The 13,209-nt window shown below is 37.0% G+C and overlaps 2 protein-coding genes across 4 annotated transcripts; one reads left to right on the plus strand and one right to left on the minus strand.

The window, feature by feature from the left end:
- Nucleotides 1-2,798: 2,798 nt before the first annotated feature.
- On the minus strand, nucleotides 2,799-7,601 carry LOC107806539 (uncharacterized). 3 transcript variants are annotated; one of them, XM_016630708.2, is made up of 8 exons: nucleotides 7,421-7,539; nucleotides 5,379-5,431; nucleotides 4,578-5,088; nucleotides 4,302-4,468; nucleotides 4,126-4,206; nucleotides 3,945-4,020; nucleotides 3,786-3,869; nucleotides 2,799-3,340 (listed from the first exon to the last, which is right to left on the minus strand). In XM_016630708.2, the coding sequence occupies exons 3-8, from the start codon at nucleotides 5,071-5,073 to the stop codon at nucleotides 3,120-3,122; spliced, it is 1,125 nt and encodes a 374-aa protein (XP_016486194.1). In that variant the 5' UTR covers nucleotides 5,074-5,088; nucleotides 5,379-5,431; nucleotides 7,421-7,539; the 3' UTR covers nucleotides 2,799-3,119. The 3 variants fall into 3 exon arrangements, with proteins under 3 accessions (XP_016486194.1, XP_075101372.1, XP_016486193.1); XM_075245271.1 differs by lacking the exon at nucleotides 7,421-7,539 and adding an exon at nucleotides 5,528-6,804; XM_016630707.2 differs by lacking the exon at nucleotides 5,379-5,431 and having other exon boundaries at nucleotides 7,421-7,601.
- Nucleotides 7,602-8,565: 964 nt separating this feature from the next.
- On the plus strand, nucleotides 8,566-11,697 carry LOC107806542 (thioredoxin domain-containing protein 9 homolog). Its single transcript, XM_016630711.2, has 4 exons — nucleotides 8,566-8,727; nucleotides 8,837-9,112; nucleotides 11,040-11,198; nucleotides 11,317-11,697. The coding sequence occupies exons 1-4, from the start codon at nucleotides 8,704-8,706 to the stop codon at nucleotides 11,488-11,490; spliced, it is 633 nt and encodes a 210-aa protein (XP_016486197.2). The 5' UTR covers nucleotides 8,566-8,703; the 3' UTR covers nucleotides 11,491-11,697.
- Nucleotides 11,698-13,209: the final 1,512 nt, after the last annotated feature.

The raw sequence follows: 13,209 nt of genomic DNA on the forward strand, positions 1-13,209 counted from the left end.
CGGATCTAATCGGGTTAGTTTCAATAGCCAAAATGACTCTAACAAAGGCCTATGTTGAGAAATTTGACCGAAGTGCAAACTTCGGAATGTGGCAATTAAAGATGAAAGTTATCCTAATTCAGGATGGCTTAGACTTGGCGTTGCAAGGAAAGGAGAAGAAGCCGGATAAAATGACGGATGAAGAGTTTACCGTCATAGACAAAAGGGCAAAAGCAGGTATCATTTTAAATCTCTCAAATGAGATTTTACGTGAAGTTTCTGTAGAAACCACAACCAAAGACATGTGAAAAAAATTGAAAACCTTATATATGAAGAGGGCAGTGAAAAATAGACTTTACCTGAAGAAGAAACTTTATACAATTCGTATGAGTGAAGGTACCTCTATTCTCTCTCATCTTGACACCTTTGATTCCATTCTTATGGATTTGAGTAATATAGATGCTAAAATTAAAGATGAGGATCAAGCCGTGTTACTGCTTTGTTCTCTACCCCCATCTTTTAAGCATATAAGAGATACTATGTTTTATGCAAAGGATAATATCTCTTATAAGGATATTAAATCTATCTTAAATTCGAAAAAACAGATAGATAGTGATATTACTGGGGAATCTAGTGGAACTCAAGCGGGAGTTGGCTTGTTTGTTAGAGGGAAATCCGACTCTAATTCCAGATATAATAATTTAGAGTGTCGCTATTGTCATTAGAAAGGTCACAATATCTCTGAATGCTATAAACTGAAAAATAAAGAAAAGCATAAAGAAAGAAAAAATGAACACAAAAATACTGACACCGCCGGAGCTAGTATAGCAACTGATGAGATTGAGGGAGCAATATTTTTAGCAACTGAAACTAGTTTCAGATTAGACAATGAGTGAATTTTAGATTCTGGTTGTTCATATCATATGTGTCCTAGCAGGGACTTATTTTCTACATATGATTCAATTGCAGGTGAAGTTGTCCAACTGGGTAACAATGTTACTTGTAACGTTATTGGCAAAGGTACAATTCGGGTCAAAATGCACAATGATGTGATGAGAACTCTTACCGATGTTAGATATGTTCCTGAGTTGAAGAAAAATCTCATATCTTTGGGCACTTTAGAATCCCTTGGGTGCAAATTCACAAGTGAAGGTGGAGTTTTAAAAAAATTTCAAGATGCTCTTGTGATCATGAAAGCACACAGATCTCGTTCGTTGTATACTTTATTGGGCTCCACTGTTATAGGCCCTACTACAGTTTCGATATCAGACAACTTGTCTGATTTTGATGGCATTAAATTTTAACATATGCCCATTGGGGCTTTTGCGGAGAAGGTGGAGCAAATTTACTATATCAGCCAAAATTAGGCCAAGGTGGAGATTTATAATTATGGCCAATATTTTGGCTAATGGAGTCCATCTCACATAAGTATAAGCATCTTTGCAAAGTGTAGACTTTGTTGGCAATATTCTTTGGGACCCAAAAATATTGCATTATCTGGTGGACATCATTTGCACAAGTTGTATCTCTTCTTTTACACCTAAGAGGCTAAGACTTTTTTGCCTATAAAAGGGAAGGCAATTAGTTCATTTTAGACAAACCAACAAGACTTGTCTTCAATTCTTATTTCTTCCTTTCTTCTTTTATTAAGAGTGTTTTGTATGAGAGTTAGTGTTGGGAAGCACTTGTGTGAACCTTTTCTTTGGAGTGATTTTGTGAGGTTATTCTCTTAGGGTATTTGGGATTAATTAGAGTGTTTACTCTAATTTTGTACTCTCTTTTGTACTCTTATTGTTATAGTAAATTGCTCCCCTCCGCTTGTGGACGTAGGTCACTTTGACCGAACCACGTTAAATTTGTGTCTTCTTTATCTACTTTAATTGTCGTTGTTATCAACTTTCATTGTCTTTGTTATTGCCATTATACCGTTGTTTGGCTATATTCGGCACTACCCGAGTTCCCGATCCTAACATAGCGTCTAGTGTTAATACTACAAAGACATACCCATATTCTTCTATATCATTTTGATTTTTGAATATGATTGGGTGATTGAGGCTACAATGGTTGCGTAATTATATGGAGTCAACAATTGATGAACTACTTTATGTATGAAAGAAGAAAGAGAAGAAAAAAACATTAAAAGTATGTTTTTAACGTTGGGAACGAAAAAAGAATTTCAACTTATATACAAAGTGGATTAAACTAGGAAAGAAGCTAAAATATGGGCTAATTTTGGTAGCATTGTTATCCCAATTAATAAATAGAATAATTTTGTCTATATTTATTTACCACACTTAATTTATAGGATAAACCTGTTCGCCATATATTTTACAGAAAAAACACAAAATTCTCGGTTAAACAGAGACGTCGGCATTTCTGACGCTCGACATTTTTGTTCATAGGTCATTTTCACATAATAAAGTACGTCAATTTACTCTCTATATCTCAACCTTCAGCATGCAAACAAACCCTTGCGTCGTGCCATGTTATGGTATTAATAATTAGTTATGTTTTGTCTCAGCAACATTTATCTACATGCTTTATACGAATAAAAAGTAACACCTATTTGAGTTTAGTCCCTTGCCAATGCTACTTGAAGCAATATTGAGCTTTGACGCAACTGATGATTACAAAACGACGTCATCACATTCCAAATTATAGCCGAAATCGTAAAAAATCATAGCAGTTGCTATAATCCGACAACAAAGATTACGCGTAACTTTGGCGAGACATCATTTTACCCCTTAAGCCTACTCGTGTTTCATGTCCACGGCTCAGTAGGTTACAGGCAGTTCAGAATTCCATATTAAAACGTGCAATAAGCAGAAATATACTATATTTATAAAGCTGCAAACGTATTCGACAGGGTACCCACCGATCAAAACTATAAGCTACTAATATCAGGTGATCATGATCAAAATCCCTGACAAATCTCTTATACCACCCAGTGGGACTGGCAAAACATTACAACAGCTAGACAAATTTGCTACTACAGCACTAGATGACGAGAACGATTAAGGTGCATAGATGTGCCGCCTCCTGAAAAAGAAGGCAGAATAGCAAAATACAAAACTAGAGCAGTGTCGCTATACATGACAAGACATTGTGAAGCAGCACCCAAAATTTTTGGGGCAATTTCTTCAACGTTTCTTAGCTTTCTCCAAATTACTAGCAGTAGTGACCCTAGAAGAACCCATCACGTTCCCAGCATCTGTTTTAAGCTTCCATGAATGCATGGGAAGGGAAGAAGCAGCTGCATTCTCCACTCCTGGTCCGAAGTTCCCTGAATGATGTGATCTCTCCGGCGAAGGAAGTGCCCATCCACCCTTATATGCACCATTCTGAGCAGTGCTCCCAGAGCCTAGAACAAAGAAGTTGAGACATGAGAATAACGGGACTCACAAATGGGCGGAGGGACTAATACGATACAACTCGTAAAGAAATTCAACAGTCTGGCAGAGGTTGCATATATTATGTGTCTGTTTCCACCAAAGGACGCGCCATCCAAAAGCAAACATCACCCTCGGTAACAGCACTATATCCAACCAAAATGTGAATAAAAGAGAAGGGGCGGCTATTTCTTCACAGAAAAGAATAAGGGACATAATACCGACCTACAGAACTCCCCCCCCCCCCCCCAAAAACACACACACAACAAAAAAAAGCATTTCAGAAACTTACACACATGGGGATGGCATAAGATGTATAGATAAAAGAGTCCATAATGACAATTTCAGAAAATACAAAGTTGGGAGAGCAAACAGCGATGAAATAGTTGCATATCCTAGTATACTTAACAGTATCACCTTGTATATTAAGCCCCCCATACAGGCCAGGTAGCTGATTTCTAGCTTTTCCTTTCCAGGCTTGTTCAAATCCAGTAAGTTCATCTACCAAAAAATACCTTAGTCAGAAGCAGTTCCTTGGAACCAACAAATGGGGACTCGAATTTAGGAAGCACTTACTTTCATTAAGGTTGTGCAATGTCTGCATTGTGTCCACCCTACCATCTGAGTCGAGTTTCCGCAACACAGAATGACCCTATATTGACAAATTTCTATCAAGTTATTTCAAGCACAAAGAAAGAAGGGTCTTGCGGAATCAAGAAAATAGTGAATTCTATTACTGTCAGGAGAGAAAACATACCTTATTCTGGATTCCCCTTGAGACACTGTGACTTGCTCGGCCAGTAGCTGAATTGGCTTCTTTACTTTCCTCAAATGTCAGCTGCAAATCCAAATCAAACAATGAAAGATATGGCAAGGCCATAAAAAACTCAAGCTCTATAGTCCTATAACTGCTTATAGTCGAAAATCACTTACTCCATCGCTTCCGGTCCTCCTGGTTTTGGAAGAAGTATAATAGGTCCCATTTGCACCACCATAAGACACAGCGGAACTCTGAAAGCTAAAGCTACGAACTTGAGGCTGCTGTTCATTATTCATTCTCTGGATATCATTCTGGAATACCATTTGCTTACTCTTTCTCTCTGCAAAAGCAAATATTATTCATCAATCAGTACCTATAAGACAGAGAAAGTTACAACCCTGGAGATGAAATTGTAAACTAGGCATATAATCATCATGGACTATGTTCACCTCCAGCTTCATCATCTGGATATTCAACAGAAGGCTCAGTGCTTGCCCTAGCATGCTTTCTCGTGTTCTGTTTCTTCTCTTTTGCAATTTCCTTTTCCTCTTTCTCATCATCAGAGTCCAACTCCTCAATAACTGGACCCCTAGACCTAGGCTGCTGGTAGGGGATAGGCGGATGTTGTTCTAGAAATCCAGTCATGTGCGAGTCCATGAACGGGCCTCCGATAGAACCAAAAGGGGATGACTGCGAGCCCATGAAAGGGCCTCCGCTAGGACCAAAAGGGGATGACTGCGAGCCCATGAAAGGGCCTCCGCTAGGACCAAAAGGGGATGATTCAAATATGCCTCCAAATGGACAGGTGAAGAAAGGATCATCAAATGGGTCCCTGCCACCAAAAAAACTAGATACTAAACTCCTCTGACCTCCGAATCCACCAAAACCACTAAAACTACCAAAAGGGCCACCAAAATTGGAAAATGGGTCTCTTCCTCCCTGCATTTTCAGCTTCTAGGCCTGAAAATTAAACAAAGGCGGTTTCCTCAGCACAATTACTATGTAAACAACAATATATTTATACACAGTCGTGGAAACAAACAAGGTGAAATATGCTGGGAGATGCAAAACCAAACAAAGTTGAGTAAGCATTTCGGGGGTAAGGAAGCAAGAAATGTTAGTACGTATTCCACTAAGAAAACAGCAAGAAATTGGAACTCATAATAGTCTTTCTTCTCTCGTAATCAAAACTACTTCGAATCGCGTCCAGGGGTAAATTTGAAAAATGGAGAGTAAGAAACAGGACTCACCAAGTAAATATGTATGAACAATTCAAGTTCACTACTCTTGGAATCAACCTCCACTGGAAGTATCAATTACATACAAGTATAAAAGCAAAGAAAACAATTACCATAACAATAACCCAGGCTTCAAAAGAAAAAAGAGCAAAACAACATACACTAATTTGTCAATAGTTTAGTGTCCTCCCCTTCATATAGCCATATCATCTATTCCTTGCTACTTTACTCAAACAGATGTCAACTTTTTGACTGTTGCAACAGAGTGTATGCTGCTACATATATGCAGATATTCTTACATGTAAACTGTATTCTATAGAGTGACCAGATACTTTGGTACAACCAGATACGTTGGTACACTATGCATGAGCATCCTTTATAGTGTTTCATTTCTATAACCCCAATAGTAGATTATCAAATCCAAAAGAAATAATCTTCCAACTCATTTTTCTTCTTTTAGAAGCAAATAGTTATTAGACATTTGTCAGCAAGTGCAGGGTATGAAGAGACCATTATAAGGTGTTGATCCTCTCTTAGCAGTATAGGTAATACAACACAAGCTAGCACGAAGGACACCTTCCCCAATTAGTCAATCAATAAACCAATGGCACCTCAATCTCAACTGTGGCCAACAATATAATCGTCTATATAATCTGCTCCATTCAAGCTTATTTAATACCAAGATTGCTAAGTAGTTTCTTGTTAAGCACATTCGAGGTTCTACAGAACCAAAGGTTCACTAAATTTCATGGTTATTCCTTTCCGGACCTAAAATAAGTGCAACAACAACAACAACTAAACCCTAAGTTCAGCTAGTTGATATTGTTTACTAAATTCAGCTAGTTGATGTTGTTTATTATGAACCCTTTGCTTCCATCGTGTTCTATGTTTGCTAAACTATATTGACTCCTTGTCCTCTTGGTGCCATCGTTCCCATTTAATTGCACACGAGGCTCTCTCATTTTATCTTTATGTGTGCTAACTGCATCCTCTTTATGATGTGATCTCCTCTAATCCGATAATATACGACTGTGCATTCGTCTTAACATATTATCCCAATAAAATTCATCTTGTGGATGGCTTCATCGTATTGTACTATGACTCCCAACTCTAACCATCCTATTTCAATCTTAGGAGCTACTTCCAATCAATTATACAATTCTCCTGAAAGATAAAAGATATATCAATTGTCTGCATTTAGCACTACACTCCCCTTCACTCTCACTTCTCCTTTCACTCTTCCTATGGCAAGCTAGACATCTGTGCAAACTCAACTTGCATTACATACAATCCGTCTTATTTCTAGATACAGTAACACCCTTACCTCCTCAAGTACTTCTCCCTATTTCCAACTTTTTCTCAACTTCCTAGTTGCTGTTATAAATTAATACCATCTGTCCTAGTATCTAGCCAAAAAGGTACTAACTTCATCAAATCCTCTAGTAAATAGCTTACAACTAACAAACACGAAAAATGTCAAACTCCATAACAAAATGGCTGCACCACCTACAAGGTGTATACCAACATTCTCTCTCTCTCTCTCTCTCTCTCTCTCTCTCTCTCTCTCTCTCTCTCTCACACACACACACACACACACACACACACAAAAGAGGGGGGGGGGGGGGGTCCTCCCTGCTGGTAGAGATTATTAATCAACAAACCTACCCAAAGAATAAACAATAAAAAAGCAAAAACATTAATAAGGAGATCATGCAAGAAAAATAAGAGAAAATAAAGAAAGTAATGGAGCTAATAGTATGAGTCAATCAACAAAATCCTGCATCTCTATGATCACACAAGTGAAAGATTATCAATTTATCGTTCATTTTCATACTTCAATTCAAGCAAATTGCCAAGCATAAAAACCATCAACAAACCCTAAAACAACAATCGTCGAAAAACAACAAAAGAAAATGGGGAATTCCGACTATCAAAAGTATCATCAATGCTGAAATTAAACAAAAAAGCAACTTTTTAACAGTAAATGCAAGCAAACTAAACCCTAAAGAGAGAGATTCTGAAACCCTAAACAGATAAAATTGAAGGAGAGCCACCTGGGGAAACTAGTGTTTAACAAAATGTTACAGGAAAATTAAGTGGGATCAGAAGGAATTAATCCGCTATATGGAGGAGGATCCTTTCTACTTTAGGATATTTGGATGAGAAAATATAGAATTACGGATATCAGATTTTTATTTAACTGCTTAATAGCGTAAATTAACCGACTGTTTCGGGAGGAATGTTCTAGTACGTGCGAGCACAAATATTCGGTCTGAGGCCAACTTTAATATTGGGCTGGGCTTCAGACATATAGAGCGAAATCGAAAAAATCAGAAATAACCTGATTTATAACTACTAATTAAAAATTAGCCATACTTCAAATTAATTAAAATTTAGTTACTTTTTATGTAAAAATAAAATTTGAACAAAAATACCCTTAAAAACTCAAAAAATATCCAGCATAATATGCTGAAATTCGAATTTTTTGACATATGAGATTCCATCATAATGTATTAAAATTCATAATGTGCTGGAGTTCCAACATAATATGCTGGAGGTTTGTACGCAAGGGTTCCATAATCCAGCATATTATGCTGAAATTCTCCGTGTTTCAGCCAAGGTATTTTTGTTCAGGTTTTATCTCTGTATTATATAGTAGCTACTTTTCAATAACTTTGCATACACTAACTATTTTTTAATAACCACCCCTTAGAATGACTACGACATGCCATTTTATCAGCGAAATCATCAAAAGGTGATTTGCACAAATACTTGGTGTTACTATTTAAATTTGACTTCGATTTAAAAAAAAAAACTCATAGTTTTTTTCATCAAAAATTTGAATTTTGAAGCGTGCTACAGTAACTTTAGACTTCGAACTTTATTGCAACAATTTCGAACTTCAAAATACTGGTCGAATCCTAAATCTGTTGGCATCGCCATTGAATCGTTTACATATGCTGCTTTGGCTTGCCTTAGCAACCCAAGGGAGTCTTGAGAATTTTTATCTTCTTGAGACTTGACGTGAGTGAAGGCCACTGTAACATGAAAGATTTTTTATACTTTCTCAAATTTAGCCACTCGAGCTAAACTTTAGGACAAACTAAATTACCTATAAAAAATATATGGTCAAACTTTAACCCTCTAGGCTAAACTCTAAAGTATATAAAAAGTGGCATCAAGAAAGGCTATTTATGCAAATTGAGCTCTGAAATCGGGCTGCTTTTCTGATCTGCGCCCAGAGTTGGACAAAAATCTTTCTCCCTCTCACAAAGGCGAACAAACAATTCAAATCGAAATTCCGCAGAAATTTCGATCCATTTCCAATCTTCAAGCGATGGATAGATCCATGGTGCAAGAGGTATGTAAATATCACGTATTTTCTATCCCAGAGATCTTGTTACCGTTTTATGGGTTCATCGTTTTTTTTTTCTGGCTTAATTAATATGGATTTATTTGTTTATTTATAGATAGTGGAGAAGCAAGTGCTGACGGTAGCAAAGGCGGTAGAGGAGAAGCTGGACGACGAATTACATGCTCTAGAGCGGCTAGATCTTGATGATTTGGAGGTATTGAGAGAACGGAGGTTGAAGCAGATGAAGAAAATGGCGGAGAAACGGAGCCGTTGGATTTCTCTCGGACACGGTGAATACTCTGAGATCCCTACTGAGAAGGAATTTTTCTCTGTTGTTAAGGCTAGTGACCGCGTTGTCTGCCATTTCTACCGTGACAATTGGCCTTGCAAGGTATGCGAGTTTAATTCTACTTGCATCAGCATACATTTTCAGCTTTCACATATGTATTACCTCTTTATTGTTGAGACAACTCAATTAAGTAAATAAAAGTGTGTTTGAACTTCAACCTGGTACCAGAGGAGACAGAGGTGTTGGGTTCAAATCTCACCATCACCCATTAATTAAAAAAAAAAAAAAAGAATTTCCCGTGCTTGGCCCATGAACAGAAAAAAAGAAAAGAATCAGGCCCCGGTGCAAGGGGCGTGGTGACACATAATTAACAAATAAAAGCATGTTTTCTATTAAAAGCTTAAACTTTTAATTGAGATAGTCACACGCTTCAACACTTATAAATTTCTCTTAGACATAGTTATGCAATTTAACTCTATGTTGTTCGTAGATAATATCTCATGTAACATATGGCGTTGCAGCTCTCATTATCTTTGGGGAGTTAATGTGGATGCTTCTCTTGCTGCTTCATTGGAGATTAGCCTTATTGGAGTTTTGTTGTCTTAAAAATCTCATGCAATTGCTCTTATTTAACTCCTTATAATTGCATTGTAATTGTTTCTTTGACCGTGATGTTTATTTTGTTGTTGCCTGGTAGAACTGATTTGCACTGGTGGATGATAATTGTTAGGTTCAAGTGGTCCACTTAAAAGTTAGGGCTCTTTCTTGATCTGCAAACCAACGAGCATAATGTCACTAATAATAGTTGCTTCTAACCACTGAAGCCAATTGTATCAAAAATCTTGTAGAAGTTCTTTTGAAAAGGAAATCTTGTAGAAGTTCTTGTGAACATTTATATTATATCCTTCTAACATAGTAAAAATCCAAAGTAGGGTTGAGGAGAGGGTCATTGAAGAGGGGGAGAGAGAGGGACATAATAGGAGACGGAAGGAGAGGAAAGGAGAGTGTGGTGGGAAGCGGAATGAATTTTGAAGAGGAGGAGGGAAAAGGAGTAGGAGGTAGTGGATGTATGTGGGAGAGAGAAGAGAAGTGAAGCCATTCAAGCTTAACACTGAAGTGTTAAATTAGACTTAGTTCTGACGCCAATTTTGTGAAGTATAAGGCCTAAATATATTTCGAGGGCTAAGACAGACTTAGTTTGTCTTTTTGTACCCTCTTTGGCCTTTGGGTTAGTGCGAAGTCTGAGTTAGTTGCAAAGTGAAGGGTGTTAGATGTCATTTCCTCAAATGGGTGGTGTACCGTTTCTGAAGATCCTTCTCCTTATCTTTATTTATGTGGGGATGAAAATGATCCCATTTTCAAGGCAAGATTATCATAGTTCTAATCCCATCTTACGATTTATCAACATAACCTACGTGTATATTCATTGTTTAAATTTAGCATAAAGTGAAGCTGGCCTATATTTGAATATATGTCTCGCCTTTTTGGGAAATCCTTATCCGAGAGTTTAAGCTCAGTTACTTTGGTGGCTAAGTTAACTGGAATCGCTAGTTACTTGTGGTTAATGAATGTGCAATTTCCTTCATAATTAATCATCTAAGCATCGCAGGCATCTGATATGTTATCCCACTACTGAAGTCTTCTATTTGATTTTGTGTTTTCTGCCTCCTTTGTTATATCTCGTTTGTTGACATTTTGCGTTTAAAGTTTAAACTAGTCCAGATGTATTCCTTTGTTGGAGTTCACTGCATGTGCATGACTTGCTTTCCTCCTTGAGCTCTATCTAGGTCTATAATATGAATCAAGCCTTAATCACTTGAAGTTACTTTTTGGCTTCTCTTTCCTCTCTCCTCCTTAAGATGATCAGTACTTTCTGAAAGGAATTCTAATTTTGCATATAAAGTGAGATGTTTTATATTGGGCTCTTATTTTAGGAAAACAAAGAAATGAAGAAGCTTGGCTAAGTTTATGTTTTTGTCACCCTGAGAATTAGGTTTAGGTAACAATAATGCATGCAGCTTCATTGCAGGTGATGGACAAGCATTTGAGCATGCTGGCAAAACAGCATATAGAGACACGTTTTGTGAAAATCCATGCTGAGAAAAGTCCTTACTTAGCTGAGAAGCTCAGAATTGTTGTTCTTCCCACCCTTGCCCTCGTAAAGAATGCTAAAGTGGAGGATTACGTGGTATGTTTAGGTTCAGATAACATGAGCTACTCGTGATCTATTAGTTATTTTTGTCAGCCGTCATTTTGCTAACATCCTTTAATGAAAATGTGCCATGATTTTACTCCACTGGCACTAGGTTGGATTCGACGAGCTTGGTCACACCGATGAATTTAGCACAGAGGAACTGGAAGAGAGGTTAGCTAAAGCTGAAGTTATCATTTTTGAGGGTGAATCATCGAAACTTAAATACAAAGCTCCATCTAAGAGTGTCAGGCAGAGTGCAAATCCCGACTCATCTGATTCAGAGTAAACTTAGACTGGAGACTTATCTGTCCATTGTACTACTACCATATAGTCAGTTTTGAAGACTTATGTATTGAAGAAGTGGGAATGCATATGTTTTTGTGTCTCCTGAAGTATCCTTTAGCAAATCAGACAAAAAATTAACTTTGAGAGTTCCTGTAAATGTAAAACCTTTGGTTTTATCTTTGTGGAATGGAGATTACAATTCAGATAATGAACAAGTGCATTAACATGTCACCGTAACAAAGCGTTTTGCACATTTGGTTTATTTCTAACTATAAAAAGTGTTTGTTCCTCTTTTTGATAGTGTTAACTAGTATTAGCTAATAATCAAACATTGCTCTCGGCAAACTAGATGCTTGGGACTGGGGAGTATATATCAATCAAGGATTTCACATTTGTCCCATAAACCTGGAGCTTGGCTTCTGCTTTCGGTGTAGTGTAAGATGTAGACATTGTCTACATACGATTTTTAAAATTTAATAAAGGTGTTAAAAAGATCTCCTTTCTCAAGATAATATTCATCTCAAATTGAATAATTTTTATGTACACTTGGAGGCAATTCCAAGTCCTAACATACAAAATGAAATTTAGCGTGTTTTACACATAAAGTTGGTATACTATAAGTGAGAGGACACACATGAGAAGATAAACAATTCTAGCATAATTGAGTAGGGGTCATTTAGTTATTGTAATTTCATCACCCAAAATCGTTCTTCCTGTGAGCATGGTCCCTTGAATCGACAGAACTGAAATTCCTAAACTTGCTACAATGTCACACTCATAATAATACAAACCATTCTAGCCAAGATATTTTTCGATTATCAAGATGTTCGGCTACCTTAATGTGGTGCTTATCTTTTCCTGAGCCGAGAATCTATTGGAAATATACTCTCTATCTCCATAAGGTAGGGATAAACCCCACTATGTGGGATTATAGTTGTCGTGGTTGGGCTACCAAATAAAAGTTTAGAAATTGCAATTTTATTGGCCCACGTCGTTCATTTCTATGAGAATGGTACCTACAATAGATTGAATTGAACTTGTTTAACCAGCTACAATGTCTGAGATGAAACACACATGTGAAGATAGACCTTTCTAGCCAAGATTGTCCTCTAATTGAAGATTAAACGGGTGGGGATTCATCCATGCCCTTGAAAATTCCGATTATCATGCCTAGCTAACTTTATGCTTCTCATGCCATTTGCCCCATGTGTGATATAAAACGCCAATCAAATCTTGATCCTCTTTCACTTTTGTCTCAAAATACAATATGGAAGATGAAAGGCTAGGAAATGTGGCTATTAAAAGAAGTCCAGAAAGCACTTCAAAAATCACCATACAAACAATCCCAGTGAGGATAATCCGTTCTATCCTGGGAGAAATCTTAAACCTCGGGTACTAGGAGGAGATTAAGTTCCTTAAGGAAACACTGTGAATTCAGCGGGTTCGGATTAATTATGTTCTTCTACACACTGTTTCTATTTTTAAATATATTTTCGAATACAGAATACTAACACGCATTCCATCATCATCAAATTTATAATCCTTTTCGCATTCACAATAGATCAAAATCAAAATATGCTTCAATAAAATTTTTAGACGTAGTATATATATGTCATCATTTTGAAATAGAAAAAGTTTACAAACTAATCTATCTGATGTAAGACCAAAAATTGGTTAAACTGAGTTATCCAAAACGAAAAGATACTATAATGGTGCATTG

This window comes from Nicotiana tabacum, chromosome 23, assembly GCF_000715075.1.
Source record: "Nicotiana tabacum cultivar K326 chromosome 23, ASM71507v2, whole genome shotgun sequence".
In the NCBI taxonomy this organism is placed as follows: domain Eukaryota; kingdom Viridiplantae; phylum Streptophyta; class Magnoliopsida; order Solanales; family Solanaceae; genus Nicotiana; species Nicotiana tabacum.

Coding starts and splice junctions, on each gene's coding strand:
- LOC107806539 (XM_016630707.2), bottom strand. CDS start 5,073: ATGCAGGGAGGAAGAGACCCATTTTCCAATTTTGGTGGCCCTTTTGGT. Junction 4,021..4,125: donor CAAGGGGAATCCAGAATAAG/GTATGTTTTCTC, acceptor TTGTCAATATAG/GGTCATTCTGTGTTGCGGAA. Junction 3,870..3,944: donor ATTGCACAACCTTAATGAAA/GTAAGTGCTTCC, acceptor ATTTTTTGGTAG/ATGAACTTACTGGATTTGAA.
- LOC107806542 (XM_016630711.2), top strand. CDS start 8,704: ATGGATAGATCCATGGTGCAAGAG. Junction 9,113..11,039: donor GTGACAATTGGCCTTGCAAG/GTATGCGAGTTT, acceptor GCTTCATTGCAG/GTGATGGACAAGCATTTGAG. Junction 11,199..11,316: donor CTAAAGTGGAGGATTACGTG/GTATGTTTAGGT, acceptor CACTGGCACTAG/GTTGGATTCGACGAGCTTGG.